Consider the following 18,271-nt stretch of genomic DNA (forward strand, 5'->3'; position numbering starts at 1 on the left):
TCGCTCATTCCCCCCAGGGTGTCCCGGAACCTAACAAAAGGGGATATTAGATCTAACTCCAATTCTAAAAAACCCAGTTAAAATGTCAGTAATAATATCAGGTCGAGCCGATTTCCCCCCTCTTAAGGCTTCAAGAGCAGCGGCAGAGTCAGAACCGATGACTATTTGGATCCTTTGTGGTATGGCCCTGTCGGGCTAGGTTGACTCAGAGAGGGGTAAATGTTCCGCACGTGGTTCATTCTAACAGAGACACAAGGCAAACGAGCGTGCGTTCTGGAGATGGTTCATGAAGCATCTCTCGAACACAGGTAAACAAACATTTATATTGGGAGTGGGCGGACTGGTAAATAAGCCACGCCTACATGTTCTAATTTACCCAGGTCTTTCTTGGCTTAAACGGAAATAGCAAAGTGGCCATGTTTGTAGTCTTTAACTGGTCTACAAAATCATTAAAACCTTATATGGTGTTGTCCATTATGTGATGAAGAAACCATTCATAACTGTGGTTAGCTTGAAACATGTCATCAGAAATAGCATAGACTAAAATAATTTACATCAACACCATCATTTACACGGCGACCTGGACACACACTGTTAATTGTGTTCAATATGAAGGCGGTCGAGGGAATTGCCCCCGCCTACATCCAAGCGTTGGTTGAGCCACACACCCTGGCTACATCCCTCCACTCAACTACCTCAGTTGGACGCCTGGTAGGCCTACCCCCATCGCGAAGAGCAAGCAAAGGTCGATCAGCTAAGTCACAACTCTTCTCTGTTTTGGGTCCTCAGTGACGGAACGAGCTCTCTGCCGATGTCAGGATCGCAGAGTCGCTCACCAGCTTCCACAAAAGACTCAAAACCCACCTGGTCAGAGTTCATGTAAAATGTAAATGTGTAAACCTCTGAATGTTAGTAATGACAGATAATAGGCTTTTAAATGTGTGTCTAGCTTTCTGGTATTTATGACTCATTGAAGTTATTACAATAAAGATTTTGCATTGAATATCCTTTATTAATTATTTACTAGTTTCCAGTTTGCACATCTGTGCAAGTGCGGGCATAACCACAATACAGGCCTACACCCCAGTTTACATTTACAACTGTTCAAATAAAAATACAACTTGAAAACATAGTGCGATAGCATTCAACCACTTATTTTGACACAATCCAAGGGCTCACCATAAATTGTTTAAGCCAAATAAAACTTTCAAAATAAAATCAAGTGCCTCAGTAATTTACATTAAGATACATTGGCCATTATTGGTGAAGTGACAACAGAAAGACTGTGAGGTGGAAATGGTATAAGAAGAACCTTATTTTAACATTGAAGCATTGTGCAGGTTTCTTAATTTTCTACGTGCAGTTAATATCTAAAAAATAAAACACAATTCAATAACTACTAAGTCAGTTAAAAGGATGGATGAATAATACCTTTTTAAAAAGAATATTCCAATTCCAATTCCCATTATTAATAAATTATTAGTTATCATTCTGATTTCAAAACATCTTTCTGTTGAAATTATTGTAAAGTCCCCACTGCACGTTAACCTGTGATAATATGACCATCTCTGTCTATGTTTGAAGTTCTCAGATGTCACATTGTATGAGGATGTCATTCAAAGAGGGTGGCTTCATAGCATGAGGCTTCAAGTATCAGAAAATATCAGACATAAGTCATGCTATAGGTGCTAATTAGAGAGACAGAGAGAGATTTTCAGAAAAGTTCATGTTAAAGGAAAGAAAGCTCCAAAACAAAACTTAAACTAAGGCTAAAATGAACCATGACATGTACACAATTTTCCATATGGCCCTCCCTAACAGAAACACTTTACTAAAATGAGATAAAAGCCATTTGTTGTTTTGTTATTGTACATCATTAGACAACTACTGTGTCCAAGCTATTGTTTCATGTCATGTTGAGATGAGGCATCTACAGAAGTAGTGAAATAAATAAACCCTTGAATTTAGAATGATTCCCAGATGTTGCTACTGCTGCTATGTCATGCAGAAAGCTACATCTCTGAATAGTGTTGCTTGTTGTTATCAGTATATAGGAAGGAATGTTCCGGTTGTAACTACAGGGAGGTTGGGGCGCTGCAATAGAATAATCAGTCGAACAGTATTACTGCCATTTCAACTTTGACCTTATAAAACTGACTAAGCACAATACCCAAGTGTTTCCATTTTGTGTGAGGTGTTCTTAAATAGTTTGTGTTGTGCCATTGACCTCCGCCTCCGCATCGACTCTAATAAAAAACATCCCCTTAGGTCTCTACTTTGCCGTACGTTCCCTCAGGTGGGCGGTACTGCTTAGGGAAGGCCTTCAGCTGGAGAGAGTTAAAGGCATATTTCCGACATCCCACGTTCTTCATAGTGTTCTCCCTCCTGCAGCCCTCACTGTGGTGGGGAGGGGAACAGAAGAACAGCACACAGTCGTTTCCACGGACAAACAACATCCCAATAACTCCTCAAAAATGTTCTTGCATGCCGTCGTTCCACCAATAGTTTATATTGTACTGTTCCATTAAATGTATTACATTGGGGTATGTCCACCGGGAGGGGGGGACACACACAATGGACACAAAGAAACAAGTCTCTGAATTAAGAATCAAGCATTTACTCGTCTCTGAGAAGTTCTCAACAGTGGATTTGATATACAGTTGTATTTAGTTTCTAATTTATTATATAGCTGCTACGGCCATGATATCCACATAGGACGACGTGAATAACAACCTGCTCCCATAACCTCCAACCCTCCTCCTCCCCCTCCGCCTCCCTCGCCCGTCACTGACCTGCGCATGCAGTCCAGGGCCTGGTAGAAGACCTGCGGGGCCAGGCCGTGCTCCTGCTGGAGCACCTGGCACTGCTCCAGGGTGAGGGACATGGCCGTGCGGTCCTTGGCACTCTTGCAGCTGGTGAAACGCACGCCATTCAGACGACGACACGCCTGGAAACAGGACAGAGAGGGAGAGGGGGTGGGCCACAGTTTTACGTTTTTTGAAAACAGTTATTTTACGCTGATTTTGGGGACAGCTTACACTTTTTCCCTTTCATCGGGAACAGCAAAGTGTTTCTCCATCTTTACATTACTTAATGTGCAGTGTATTACCTACTAGCACCTTACACAATACAGGTCAGGACAGGCCACCGTAGTCATTGAAAGGTCGGGGAGAAGGGCGGATTAAAACATGTCATATTCAAAAACAAAATGCATATATTTTGTAATGTGTCCAGGTTGTCCCTCTTTACATAATATGCATTTTCCAATTGTAAGTGTCTTCTCATTAGGCCCTCATTAGGAGAAGTTGTCTTTCTTTCCTTGGACATTAATGTAAGGAGGAGAAGGACTGTTACCTCTGCTGCTTGCCAGAGAATGTCCACGTTCTTGCTCTTCCGGGCGTTGATATTCTGGCCGAGTACCTTCAGCAGCTCACTCAGACTGGTGGTGTTACGAGAGCGGGGCAGGCCTTGGGGGAACGGGGACGAGAGGACGTGATGAGAGTCATACACACACACACACACACACACACACACACACACACACACACACACACACACACACACACACACACACACACACACACACACACACACACACACACACACACACACACACACACACACACACACACACACACACACACACACAGACAGTTGCAGTTATTGCAATGCCAATGGGGACTCACAGTCCTCCGGCAGGACCTCTTTGAACTGGTCGTAGTAGGAGCTGAGCCGGGCCAAGCTCTCCAGGTTGATCCCCTCCTGTAGTGAGGTGTCTCCGAACCTGAGGAACCCATTTCAATGTTAGGATTATACCAGGAGTTGGCCACAGGACAGATATGATCAGACAGCCTAAGAGAATGTACATCATAGAATATGGCCTTAGTCTCTTTATGTAAAGTAAGGGTTACATTAGAGACGTTAACTTGATCTAGACTCACAAATCTTTCATTTTGGGGTTGTCTAGAATAGTCTGCGGAATGACCTTCAGCCGCGGGCCCTTATCACACTAGTCAATCTAAGACAATTCCATCCATGCTAAAACAGAGGGCAGCACAATATTAACTATAAACTATTTGAAACACTATTAGCTATTGGAAATTGTTGATTTTTAACTATTAACTGTAATTTATTTGACTTTGATGTAATGTGGTGTTTTATCATTTTTTTTCACTTTAGGCACTGCTTCCCTTCTTCCTCAAGTCTAATGATTCTGCAGTGAAGCACTCAGCGTTCAACCCCTCCGCTCAGAGTCCCCTCCGCTCAGAGTCCCCTCCGCTCAGAGTCCCCTCCGCTCAGAGTCCCCTCCGCTCAGAGTCCCCTCCGCTCAGAGTCCCCTCCGCTCAGAGTCCCCTCCGCTCAGAGGATCCTTCGGCTCAGAGGACCCCTCCGCCCAGAGGACCCCTCCGCCCAGCGGGCCCCTCCCCACTCACTTTTCAGCCAGCGTCTGCTGCTCGTTGATCCCCACGTTGAACAGCACCGGCTGCACGCGCAGCAGCATCCCGTTCTGGATCTCCCGCGGCAACGCGTCGAACATGGCCCCCGCTATGGGCACCCTGACGTTGAAGCCGTTCCGGTTGCCCGTGATGACCGGCATCATGTCCGGGGCGAAGGCCGACGTGGCCTGGGTCACCTTGAAGGTGACGTTCCTCAGGTCCAGCACGCCCACGCTCATGTCCTCCAGCATGGCCAGCTCCTCCCCTGGGTAAGGCAGCATCCAGGGGGGGGGCAGAATAGACGTCACTTTAACATGCTTAGGCCCAATCCCGTTTCTACCCCTTCCCCTTCCCCCTTCCCCTTCCCCCTTCAAAACAAGGGGGAGGGGTAAGGGGAAGGGGTAAGGGGTAGAAATTGGATTGGGCCTTAACATACACGCTTTCTTCTGTACTTTTCCTTTCCATCGTCGAGTGAAATCAGGATGACTGGGTCAGTTTCCCTTTCAAGGTATTTGTTTTGCACAGCTTTGTTAAGCGTAGTGTTACGACACACACACAAAGACACACACACACACACACACACACACACACACACACACACACACACACACACACACACACACACACACACACACACACACACACACACACACACACACACACACACACACATCTGATGCATTCGAGACAAACCACTTTAGATGTATTGTTTCTTTGCTAACCATAACAATTAGCCTAAACATTTAGAGTAAACAGAAATTCTGGGCCAGCCATTTTTCTCATTATTTAGCGTGAATAATTATCTTGTTTGATCATCATTCTACCTTGGTATGGGGAACGTCTTGCATGTTTCTCCTGATCTAATTTGATCTAATCTGATCATCCATTGGAGATAGTGAGGTGTTGATAAGTGGAAGCAAAATAAGAATAAAACGCTCCCAGCCAACTCCTCCTGTGAAGTCCACTGGGGATTGGCCCGAAGATGGAAAAAAGATATTGAGATTCGCCAGCAGACTGGTTTCCCTTTATTATAGCCTTGACTCCACCCCATCGCTCCCTGTGTGTTTTTTTAATTAAGTGAAATCAAAGACCAATCAGGGAATCAGAACTCACCCTTTTCTTTTCCATCGTATTAATAAGTAGAGTGAAACCATAAAGACACACGTCAACAAAGACTCACCGTGGGTGCTGAGTAGGACCTCATACTGCGCCAGGAGGCCTATGGTGTGGAGCTGCCTGAGGAAGCCGTCGTCGCACAGAGAATTCCTCAACTTCACCACAAAGCCACAGATCAGAGCCGTCAGCTGTAACAACGGGTTCAAATGTTAACAATGTAGTCCTCTTGGTTTTCATCCCAGCTGTCTGGATTTCCAGAGAACTGTGTTACAAAAGAGCTAGACCTAGATGTTATACACACTGTAATAAATATATATAATACAACCTGCAATACCATTATTTGTATTGTTTTAATATATACAGTGGTAGGCATAAGTTTATGAACCCATGTTAAAGTTCACTAGAAAGAGGAATACAAATCTTTTGGGAATTGGTGTTAACGCCTTCATTCAAATAAATAGGAAAAATCCAACCTTGAAGGACACCAATTTGCTTTGTAAATGAATAATGCATCATAAGCAAATAAATGTCCTCCACAAAGACAGGGTGCATAAGTATAGACACCCCTATGTTAAATTCCCATAGAGGCAGGCAGATATCAAAATAGCCCCACATCATCACATACCCTTGACCATACCTACAGATTGGTTTTATTCAGTTAGCCTATTAGCTGGTTTGATTTGCATTGAGAAATCATTAGGCTAACTAACAGCTATTAGATTAACTGAAAAGAACCATGCAAATCTCTAGGTATTGTGAATGGTATGTGGTGGTGATGTGGGCTATTTTAATTCCAAAGGCCTAGGTGACTTAATCAGGATGCATAGTATCCTGGATCCATGAAATAACTGGCATTTAAAAATAAAAACCTGCCTGCCTCTATGGGAATTTAACAAAGGGGTGTCTATACTTTTGCACCCTGTATTTTAATGGAGAGCAATTATTTATGACGATACATTATTCATTCACAAAGCAAATTGGTGTCCTTATAGGTTGGATTTTTCCTCATTTGTTTAATTAAGGCATTACGATCAATTTCCAAAAGAGGATTTTTTATTCCTCTTTTTAGTCAACTTTAGCATGGGTGCCTAAACTCATGCCTACCACTGTATATTTATATTCAGTCATTATATGAATCACCGTAATCATCATAATCACCATAATTCACATGATTATCATAATCACCATAATCCTAATTAAACAATAATAAGAATCACGATTATAATCCTAATCATGATGATAATTTAATAATACCTTAACATCAACATAGAATCATCCTCATCAACACCTTATAGGTGACATATTATACCAGCAGGTGTGAGTGTGATTAGCCGTTACAAGTCGTCTTGAAAATCAGCCTCTTCTGACATCACAGGTGGGCGTGTCCACCAAGATGTGTGCTGGATAGATCAGTCTACCAGCCTACCCATTGGACTGTAGCAAACGTTGCTCATCCGACCGTCGAACATCTAGGTGGACACGCCCACTAGGTATGTCAGAAGAGGCAGATTTTCTAAATGGCTTCGTAAAACTAATCCCACACACATCTGGTGGCATAGTATGTCCCCTTTAATCATACATATCAGTCGGGGCTTATGTTGGCGTGCCCGGCGAGCGGCCGCGGGACTGACCGTCTGGCAGAAGACCACGTCGCGGCGGTACTGCATGGTGAGGCTCAGACCGATGGTGGGAGCGTTGTCCTGCATCAGCAGGAACACCATGGCCTTCCGGGCCTTGTCGCTCATCAGGGACACACAGTCGGTCAGCGTGCTGAGCAGAGGGTACAGGGCCTCGCTCCACTCGCCTGAAGGCACACACGCAGAGATGCACGCACAAACACACACACACACACACACACACACACACACACACACACACACACACACACACACACATACACACACATCACAAACGCATGCCAACACACACACGTGTGTTATCATTCGCCAGGGCTAGCATTAACCTGTGATAACATTGTCTGGTGGGAGCATTACATAGAATATATTACATGCGTTTACATGAGTTTTTTTTATATTAGTTTAATATGTAATGGTGAAACTCTTCACCAATATTGCTTCTTATAATGAACAAAAACACATCAGCAATGCAGAAGGATGCTCACCTGGGGATGATTTTTCTACTTCCGGGTTGCAATCTAGAGATGAAGAAAGAAGAGGAGACTGTGAAATAAATACGTAAAAGATCATAACACCTTCACAAGAATCAATGTAGAATGAACCATCAATGAGGCAACATAAACCTACTCCTCTGACCCAATGGGCGTAACAGGCATGCAGTACTCTGATGGGAGAACGATGGTTTGGATGAAAGATGATGACGCAATGATGAGGTTGAGAGTGATGAGGATGAGGATGATGGCAATGATGATGGGAGTTCCCTCTCACTACGCCCAGGGTGTATCCAGAACACTTCTTGGTTGCTATGGATACCTCATGAGATCGACATATTACAATTAACACGCATGCGTTTTTATTCAGACAATGTTTGTGACGCTACAAATCACAATGTATAAAACTATCATATTGTGTGGTTGTGTGGTTGTGTGTGTGCGAGCGTGTGTGCGTGCGTGCGTGTGTATGTGTGTGCATGCTGCAAGCGTGTGTTTGCGTGTGTTTGCGTGTGTGTGTGTGTGTGTGTGTGTGTACCTTTCTTGCTGGCACTGCCCAGCTCTTCACTAGAGAGCAGGAAGACGTCTTCAGAGCTGCTGTCACTCTGTATTGTGTTGGCCCTCTGCAGAAGTCTGGTCACCCGCTGGATCACACACTCCAGGCTCTTGTTTACGTTCATCCAAACCTTTTCCTGCACACACAAACACATTTTACTACCAAACTAGCAAAAAATCACAATGAAGAACATACTGACACAAAGTACATGCGGGTTTTAAATAGGAGGGGGAGGGGGTGGAGGGGGAGGTTGAAGAAGATAAGGAGGAGGAGGGTTACGCAGAGGAAGAGGAAGAGAAAGAGGAGGAGGACTTGGTAGAGGAGGAGGAGGAGGAGAGGGAGGAGAGGAAGGAGGAAGGGAAGGAGGAGAAGAAGGAGGAGAGGACGGAGGAGAGGGAGGAGGAGATTGACGAGGAAGATGAAGGAGTAGGAGGAGGAAAGGAGCTGGTCGGCCGAGGACTCACCCACTCTTCCTCATGCCATTCAACGTGTAAGGAGGCGCGCTTGTTTTTACTTCCCTCAGGTCCCTCTGGGTATGAGTGGCGGGAGGGCGAGCTGCCCTGGCGAGACGGGGAGGGGGGTTGGCGGAAGGAAGGGGAGTGGGGCTGGCGGGAGGAAGGGGAGCGGGACGGGGAGTGGGTGGAGGAGGAGGGAGAAAGGGAGGACGCGGAAGGCGAAGGAGAACCCTGCCGGGCGAACTCTGGCCGGGCGGCGGCCAGAGCTAAGATGGCAGAGGAAAGGAGCTTGCAGTCACAGACCGTCACCAACTGGCGAGTCTGACAGGAGAGAGAGAAGGGGAGAAAGAGAGAGGAATCAGCCTGGAATAAACCTTGAGTGGGAATGAATGTGTCGGACTGGATGATGTATATGTTTGTGTCAACATGACTGAGCAATGTGCAAGTGTGTGAATGTTGGTGCAAGAAATACAATGGGAATCAAGTGTGACATCTGAAATGTACACATGGGCTGAGGGAAGAAGTGTCTTCACAGCCAATGAGACGATGGGGTAAGGCAATAATAAGCAGATACTTGCAGAACGGGACGTCAACTGTCGTCAGCCGGTCATAAAGCAAGAGAGCTTATTTTCTCAAGATTCTACGAGTCCGAGACCTTGCATATCTATCTTTAAACCATGATTCACGGCATTGTCCAAAGCAATGTAAACTGCTCCCACTCTGGGGGATTAGTGAAAACCACGGATATGGTACAAATCTGAAACCCGTCAGTGTGTGCGCCTATTAAAATGGCCAATGTTCCCTTCAGAATTAAAGCACAGTTTTTATGTCTCGTGATTGACTTTAGCTTGTGTGCCATCCGACTTGTGATATGAATCTAAAGTTGCTTTGGGAGGATCCTTGAAGACCTACCTTCTCAGAGAGGATGGCTAGGGTCCGCTCCAGAGCGTTAGCTGAGCGATCCTTGGCGGAGCGGGACAGGCGCTCTGTGTAGTAACACACCTGAGTCTTCAGCGTGGTGATCTGACCAATCAGATCCTTCGCTCGCACCACATCCTGTGGCTGGTAGTGAGTCGGCTTGGAACTGAAGCCAGCAGCACTTGATAGAGAGAGGGAGAGAGAGAGAGAGAAAAATCACAATACAGTAAAGTTAGTATTATCTTGTCATACTTTGTACATTTTATACATTTCATAAAACTATTAACTATTATCAGACACTTTAATTCAAAACAACTGAAAGTGAATTGAGATACATATCGTTAGAGAGCAGGTTGATTTTGACCATTCGGCTCACAGATTCCAACAGGAAGACTGTGGATATGGGGATCAAACCCACAACCTTTGGGCCGCTCCCCCTGTTTCCCCTTTTAGCAAAGCTATCATCTGTCTTGCCTCGCAATTTGCTCAACAACCCGTCCGGGCCGGCCTTGCCTCAGCAAGGCCGGCCCTCGGCCTCCCGACTCACTGTCTCCTGGCCTCCTCCAGCTTCTGCACCATCCTGCGGAGGCCACAGGTCTTGAAGCCCTGGTGGTGGGCTGCCGGAGCCCCCAGGGTCACGATGTCGTACGTCTTGTCTGAGGGCAGCGAGGAACAGGGGCAGACGACCAGAGTCGACACTGAGTGCACCACCCGTCACATACTTGCACCCTACTATGCTTGAGCTGTGTTGGGTGCGGTTTGTTGGGGTGCCTACCGTAGCCAGTCTCCCCCTGAACCCTCATTCTCTGGATGTGCAGGTTAGTGGGGATGAACTCTAACTTCTTCTCGGCTTTCAAGGTGCTGGATTTAAATGAGGGACCTGATGGAATAGAGCATAGGGAGTTGAGAGTTGATGGTGACCATAGAGTTTGAACAGAGCTAACATAGAGGCTAGATAGATACTTCATCTGGCATGTAGGATTACAGTTGAAACGGTAGTGTGGCATTATTTGACTATAGCAACACATGCACTGTGTATAATATACTATGTGATGCAAAATAAATCATTCAGATAACTCACATGGACATGTTTGTTTCACCGTGCTACACTGATTACAATCAGGCTATATTTAACAGCCTTGCTGTTGCAGTGTGGGCTTTGATGTGATATTTTTGTTATATTATTTTTTGTATTATATTATTCTTGCAACTCAACTCAATGATCAAAAATATAAGTGAGGAATAATTTGCTTGAGACAGTCATTTATTTGAAGCGTCAATCCGCCACCATGTAAACATCAACTGTCCAGATAAAACATTGGTTGTCTGTCAATCAACCGGTCACATCACTGGGACACCTAGTGTTAAAGTGAGGATGTTGTGTTCATGCGTATCACAAAAGAAGTGCCGTGTTGTGTTGTGTTGTGTGGTGGCACGGTGCTGACCCCTGTACTCGTGCAGATCGCTGATGGTGTCCTGGTAGGTGAGGATGATGGTCTGGTACTGAGTGATTATCTCCCTGCGGAGGTTCTCCCAGCACGGAGACAGCTCCCCCAGCTCCTCCAGCTCACACACCCTGGGGACCACAAACACATACAGTTATACACCACAGTTCAGCCCCGTAGTGGATAGACCTCTTCAGTGGGGATATGTTCAGTCCCCTGTAGCAGCAATACACAAAATTGTTGCCTCGTTGATTTTCCTTGTTGGTTTTATTGAGTCTGATCGGAGCTGAGGAAATATTCCTTCCTGCATACATATGGACAATAAAGAAACTTAAAACTTGAAACAAGAGTATTGGGTTTGAAATATTATACGTGTAACACAGTGCCAGTAAACCATCTCCCTATCTCTTCAGCACTTTAGAACCACAGACAGTTTCTTGCTTCCCAAATCAGGGGTTGCAAGTTCAAGTCCCCCGCTGTGTAATTGTGTGGTGTCCAGGAAACGGTATTTCACAAGCATCAACAGAATTATGGGATGCAAGAACCCAATGTAGGCATCAAACCCTTCTTAAATGATCAGCATGCATGAATCACCAGGACTCAACATGCCCAAGGCTTTGATACCTGGACTGAAGACAACAATGTTTTACAAATAAGCTCGACCCTGCCACGGTGCAACGACCTGCCAACCATGCCTCACTTGCACTTTACATGAAACTCTCCCCTGGGCCCAGACACGCCTACAAGCATCCTCAACACAAACTAACTGTAGTCATCTGTAGCATGCTCCACCTTTAAACCATCGGTACTTGTCCTTCAGAGCCTGGACTGCCCTAGCTGAACTCGGCCCTTCAGAACCCAGAGTGACGTCGCTGTACTAGTCCTTTAGAACCCAGACCTTTTGAACCCAGACTGACCTAGCTGTCACTAGTCCTTCAGAACCAGACTGACATACCTGTGACTAATCCCTTCAGAACCCAGACTGACCTAGCTGTCAGTGGTCCCTTCAGACCTGTGGGCCCGTCACCTCATGGTAGCTTCTCCCTGTCAGCCAAATTGCCAATTTAGCTGATCCAGACACGAAATTAATGGATGTATGAACCTTATTTTTGCTGGCAGAATATTTTGGACTGTTCCCAAACTGTTCATTAGAGAGAGAGATGAGAGAGAGAGAGAGAGAGAGAGAGAGAGAGAGAGAGAGAGAGAGAGAGAGAGAGAGAGAGAGAGCGAGAGCGAGCGAGCGAGAGAGAGAGAGAGAGAGAGAGAGAGAGAGAGAGAGAGAGAGAGATAAAGCGAGCGAGAGAGAGAGAGAGAGAGAGAGAGAGAGAGAGAGAGAGAGAGAGAGAGACGGGCCCTTAAAGCCTACCGGACCGCGTCTTCCTCCAGCAGCAGTTTGACAAACTGCCGTGGGATGTGCAGGGAGAGAACGCTCTCTGCCATCTGCTCCAGGACGCGCAGGTGGTTCCCGTCGGTGGTGGGGAAGCGGTACATCCGCGACATGACACCCCCGAACACTGTAGAAACACACACACATGGAACCGTGTTTACAAACACACCCACGCATACACACAGTAGCCCTGCAGCCTTGAACATTGACCACATGTGTACACTGTATCTTAAAGGCGCTGCAGGTAAGATGCTAGAGTTTTAAAGAGAGAGAAGCAAAAAATTATTTTGGACCTGACGGAACATTTTTGACATTTCCCAGCCTTTGTGAATGTTACGTTCACAGTAACATTGGATCAAATGTGGTGACAGGCAAGATGGAGAGTCAGGAAATCAATCAGGGAAGAGATACCCTGATTGGTCAAAAAAGAATTACAGAGGCAGGCGCCTAAAACCCTAAACAGAGATTCTCACAGTGCATTTCAGTCACTAACAGATGAAGGATGATTATGCACCTACAGCACCTTTAACTCAAAACATATGACTGCTTACCAGCCTTCAACAGCGGGTCTTTACACAGAGACGCAGACTTGGACTTGATGGCTGTGGACTGAGTCAGACTCTCGTCCACTGGAAGCACCATCTGATGAACAACCGCACACACGCACACACATGCACACAGACACATGGAGGGACGGACACGGGGACAAACATAGGCACGCACACAAACACGTTAATCCTTGCTAAGAGATATCATTGCAAACATGCTAAGGCAACTCCTACTGAAAGCTTCTTGCTTGGAGTCCAATGGGAAATCAGGTTATTAGTTGAGGATGGCCTCATTTGTGTGTTTCTGAGGCTCAATGAAGCTGATGATAACATTAGCCGTTTTCCTCCCGTGATGACGGTCGACGCCCCCACTATGGAGCAGCTCTATAGAACACCGGGTTTAACTTCCGCTCACCCTGAAGCGGGAAGCGTTTCCGTATCACTCACCCGTCCGTTTACGGTGTCGCTCCTCTGTAACCTGGCAACGGGAGCCCTCTGTTCCCGATTCTCCTCGATCTGCCAGGCGATGATGGTGATGTTTCCAATGCGTTCTTTCTCCACCGACCTGACAGTGGAGCCACACATATCCCGTCATACATCACTATCTCTAGACAGCAGAACAGTATCTGTGATTAATCAATTGTGTCTGGCGCATTGTTTGTGGCTGAAGGCCAGGGAGGCGTCATGCTGAGACAGCAGCGGGGGGGGGGGGATTCGATCACCTGACGCGCTGGTTACCTGAGGGTCAGATGCAGACGATGGTGCTTGTCCTGCAGTAGCTCCTTCACAGAGAACATGGCGGAACCTAGCATGTACATCTGACAGACAGACATACACACACACAGGCAAACACCAAGGCAAACACACACACACACACACACGCATGTACACACACATACATATACACACACACACACACACACACACACACACACACACACACACACACACACACACACCCACACACAGGCAAACACCCAGGCAAACACACACACACACACGCATATACACACACATATACACTCACACACACACACACACACACACACACACACACACACACACACACACACACACACACACACACACACACACACACCCAAAGGCAAACACACACAAATGGACATTTATTTCGATAGACTGGGTTTTAGAGAGGGTCTCTTTGAGTTTGGCTTTAGTGACTTGAGTGAAATCCATTATTTAACGTTTTCTATCTTTGTACGATTCTACTGCTACAGTTGGCGTAGTGCACTAGTTTACTGCATTTACTATTTCTGTGAAGTCTCTGTACAAGTGTTCAATATTATCCTTGGCGTATTTGAACGCACAATGGCGCTTTGTGTGCCAGATCATAATCTGGCCTAGCTCCAGAGCCCAAGTGTTCGCCAACGTGTCCCAATTGTGGTGCGGCCTGACATAACGCGTGTGAGAGCTGTAGCAGACGGTCGATGGTCAGAGGTACGTACGGTGCCCTGGGAACGGTCCTTCACGTCGTACACAGACAGCTTCACCTGAGTCTGCTGAGTGACCTGGGAGTCCTGGAAAAACGCTACGCTGCTCAGGTAGATGGGGTTGCTGGTGCCCTGATGGAATAGATAGATAGAGAGAGAGAGAGAGAGAGAGAGAGAGAGAGAGAGAGAGAGAGAGAGAGAGAGAGAGAGAGAGGAGAAGAGAGAGAGAGAGAGAGAGAGAGAGAGAGAGAGAGAGAGAGAGAGAGAGAGAGAGAGAGAGAGGAAGAGAGAGAGAGAGAGAGAGAGAGAGAGAGAGAGAGAGAGAGAGAGAGAGAGAGAGAGAGAGAGAGAGAGAGAGAAGAGAGAGAGAGAGAGAGAGAGAGAGAGAGAGAGAACGATCGATGGATGGACAGAAAGGCAGAGAGACATTGAGAAAGAAAAAAAGGGAAGAGACATGTTGAGTTTCAGTGTATTTGCAGCTCATAGTGACTAGTGACTCCCCAGAGGGGAAGGAAGCAGTGCGGTGCACCCCAGTGGAGGAGCCATGGCGACAGGACACACCTCAATGATCTCCGTCTGGGTGTGCTTGGTCCAGAAGGCCTGGGGAGGGGGTGGTGCAGCTGACGGCCACAAAGCTGGTGGGCTTACGCTCCAGAGCAGGGGTCACCAGCTCACTGCAGGCTGCAACACAGCAGAGACGGAACAAGAGATTACACACGGGGGGAATGTGGACAAGGAGGACGGCTGGTAAAAGGAGGCCTTTTTATGCCCTGCTGACTGGCCTTCAAAGGCCAGGAGTCAGGTGGGGTTCAATGTGAGCCTGTTGTGTAATAAGAAACGTCGTGTTTTGCAGTCCCTCTGACCTACCCAGACTGAACTCCAGAACAGGCTCATCCGGGTCCTGACTGTTGCCTGAATCACACACAAACACAAACCAGCACGAAAAAAGATCATCAAACCGATGAGGCACCCCACGAAGGTGACCCCGAATAAGAACACGACAAGAACAGCTCGGATGAACAAGTTGAGTCATGTGACGCAACCGAAGATACTCTCGCCAAACCCATGTAACTGAAACAGACGTCACTCCCCTCCGAGGTATGCTCTGAAGTCCCGCCCTCTCTCTCCTGCCAATCACACACACATTGTGGAGCCCCCCTGCTACGGGCGTTCTGTCGGGAGACGACAACCCCTCCCCCCCCCCCCCCCCCCGGGGAGGCGGCAAGTTAACAGGATCACTTCATTTACCTGCCAGCGTGAGGCCCATCATCTCAGCGGAGAGGTCAAAGGTGTTGGCGCGGTACACGGACCACGGGCGGTGCCGCGGGGCTGCCGTCCCGACCCGCCATGACGGGTGGGGCGGTGGGTGGTGGTGGTGGAGCGGGCGGGGAGACTCGTCAGGCCTTAATGAGGAGCTCCGAGATCCAGCAGACCGAGAGCTTTAGTGGGGTCGGATATGCACCGAGAACCACAAGCCCTTTGATTCGCCTTTGAGTGTTTGTCCGTTTGTGTGTCTGTGTGTTTGTGTGTGTGTTTGTGTGTGTGTGTGTGTCTGTGTGTTTGTGGGTGTGTGTTTTTGTGTTGGGGGTCTCTGGTTCGTGTGAAGTCACGGCGGGCACTCTGGTGAGCCTGCAGGATGAGAGGGGATGACAACAAAGACACGAATCGTTTGTTCCCATGGAAACCAAAGGAGAGGCGGGCATCCTGTTGTCTTGTTAGGTTATGCACATAATTATACAGATGGGTTTGAGGAACTATGCAGGTTAACACCTTTGTATCACAATATTTGGTTACGGGCTGCCAAAACAAGTGAATTCCAAATCACAGGATGAATTTTGGTTACTCACTGGGCAAAAAAGACCAGGTGGATCCTATGTCAGTCACTACATCATCAATGTAATATCAGACCAAACCAAATGATTCTGAAATGGAGATTGATGTGATTATATAGGCGATATTTGACATTAATCCGTAGCAAGCAGACTGACTATATTAAAATATTGCACTCTCCCCCTGTCTCTCGCCCCTATCTAGGTGCTAATAAAGAAACTGAAGTGAAATGCCCTGAAGTATGTTCCCGGAGAGGTGCTATTTCTCACAGACAGACGCTGTGTGAAGAGACAAAGAGGTGCCACTGAATATGCACTTGATCCGAATCTCTGCGTATTACTGACGCACACGTACTCAAACTTACATACACACACACACACACACACACACACGTGGCGCTCGCACGGCCGTATCTCATTGGTGGACCAAATTCTCTGGGCTGGCAAGGCAGATAAAGGGGAGGTGGCATCTCCCCCTTATTTCGACATACGGGGGAAAATTCAAAAAAAAATAAAGTGGTACACCGTCTTACCTTCGGCTCTCTCCCTCTCTCCTCCCTTTGAAAATTAATACAAGCACACTAACCTATTGCTTTCTCTGATAAGCCTTGAACTCTCTAGGAAATTGACCTGAGGTTTTTACGATTGCACTCTTTCTAGCACACTAGTGGCTCTTTAACAGCACATTTAATCACTGAACGTAGCAGACAAGTGGTCGCAATAGACCTCCCTCTGTCGGGACACAGCCTGTCAGACCGTCACGGTTTCAGACCACTGCTCTCTTCCTGTATTCTCTGACACCAAAACTCGAGGGCTCCGCAGTGTGACACAGGTTTTTCTTTCATAGCTCAAGAGGTTTCACACAGAATGCGTGCCGCTTTCAGACCCACAAAGGGAATAGAAACAAGAGAGAGAGAGCTTGTGAAAGAGGAAGTCAGCACTTCTATAAAGATTGCATTACGTATAAAACCAAGGGATTCTGTCCTCCTCTGTCACGGTGCACATGATCTTCTGCAACGCGGCACAGAGTCAACTTCTCTAAGGGTTTCTGAGTATAAAATATAGGACATCATATTGTAATTATGGTGATGGCTGCACAACAAGGATGTGGTTGCTGTAGTCAAATGGGCAAACGCAAAGCAGGTGAAACATGCACTGGAAAGGGGGGAATTACTAACATGGTGGGGTGGGTGACACACACACACACACACACACACACACACACACACACACACACACACACACACACACACACACACACACACACACACACACACACACACACACACACACACACACACACACACACACACACACACACACACACACACACACACCACACACACACACACACACACACACAAACTCTACCACAATGTCATGTTTTGTCCGCCCATTCAAACAAGATCCGTTTGTGTCCTGCCTCATTTCCTGGCACTGGTGCATCATTCTAACCGTTTAAAAATCATCATTCGTATCATTCGTATCATTGATGCTGCATATGGATCATTGGTTGTCGTCGTCGTTTGTTGTTGTTATCCCTTAACACGCTGCGGCGCTCCATCTCCTGGAGCTCTGCGAGCCCCCTCACAAAGAACCACTGAGTGTGCACCTGTTCAATCACGTGGAAGCGCTTCCACGCCACAGGTCTATTTTTACACTGATTTCCGATTCCACGTCACACGCAGCGCGTGAATCGGAAGAACACACGGCTCCTCTCGTCTCTGCCTTTCTCCGCGATTCATGAGACGTGGTGGAGGATGAGCGCAGATCGCTCCCGGGTACGATTCACAAACAAAAGCCGGTGCATGTGTCTCTGATTTCTTGGCATCACAAGCAGCCGTTGCCACCCAACAGTAGGCAATTAGAAGACGCTACGCCTCATCAGGACGGGGGGTGGGTGGCGGCGTTAACAGCGGGGGGGTGCGCGTTAACGCGCAGTAATCCCTGATGCTCTCTAGGAGGCCTCCGGCTTGATCTAACGGGAGCCGCGGGGGGTCCC

General features: G+C 47.1%; 1 protein-coding gene across 2 annotated transcripts in view; it reads right to left on the reverse strand.

Annotated features, from left to right (window-relative positions):
• Positions 1–991: 991 nt before the first annotated feature.
• Positions 992–18,271, reverse strand: part of inpp4aa (inositol polyphosphate-4-phosphatase type I Aa) — an 18,860-nt gene continuing 1,580 nt past the window's right edge. Inside the window, exons 2-24 of one of the 2 annotated variants that reach the window (XM_060039447.1) lie at positions 15,689–16,069; positions 15,308–15,352; positions 15,002–15,121; positions 14,456–14,572; positions 13,728–13,807; positions 13,437–13,554; positions 12,993–13,083; positions 12,421–12,568; positions 11,055–11,185; positions 10,385–10,489; positions 10,157–10,265; positions 9,604–9,790; positions 8,701–9,012; positions 8,219–8,372; positions 7,817–8,002; positions 7,675–7,707; positions 7,184–7,356; positions 5,617–5,740; positions 4,434–4,701; positions 3,687–3,784; positions 3,355–3,467; positions 2,793–2,947; positions 992–2,397 (exon numbers count right to left, since the gene is read on the reverse strand). In XM_060039447.1, coding sequence (XP_059895430.1) covers positions 2,265–2,397; positions 2,793–2,947; positions 3,355–3,467; positions 3,687–3,784; positions 4,434–4,701; positions 5,617–5,740; positions 7,184–7,356; positions 7,675–7,707; positions 7,817–8,002; positions 8,219–8,372; positions 8,701–9,012; positions 9,604–9,790; positions 10,157–10,265; positions 10,385–10,489; positions 11,055–11,185; positions 12,421–12,568; positions 12,993–13,083; positions 13,437–13,554; positions 13,728–13,807 — 2,718 coding nt within the window. In that variant the 5' untranslated portion in view covers positions 14,456–14,572; positions 15,002–15,121; positions 15,308–15,352; positions 15,689–16,069 and the 3' untranslated portion in view covers positions 992–2,264. The remainder of the gene's footprint in view (positions 2,398–2,792; positions 2,948–3,354; positions 3,468–3,686; positions 3,785–4,433; positions 4,702–5,616; positions 5,741–7,183; positions 7,357–7,674; positions 7,708–7,816; positions 8,003–8,218; positions 8,373–8,700; positions 9,013–9,603; positions 9,791–10,156; positions 10,266–10,384; positions 10,490–11,054; positions 11,186–12,420; positions 12,569–12,992; positions 13,084–13,436; positions 13,555–13,727; positions 13,808–14,455; positions 14,573–15,001; positions 15,122–15,307; positions 15,353–15,688; positions 16,070–18,271) is intronic. The other variant, XM_060039448.1, reaches the window with a different exon arrangement.

This window comes from Gadus macrocephalus, chromosome 20 (genome assembly GCF_031168955.1).
Source record: "Gadus macrocephalus chromosome 20, ASM3116895v1".
Taxonomy (NCBI): Eukaryota; Metazoa; Chordata; class Actinopteri; order Gadiformes; family Gadidae; genus Gadus; species Gadus macrocephalus.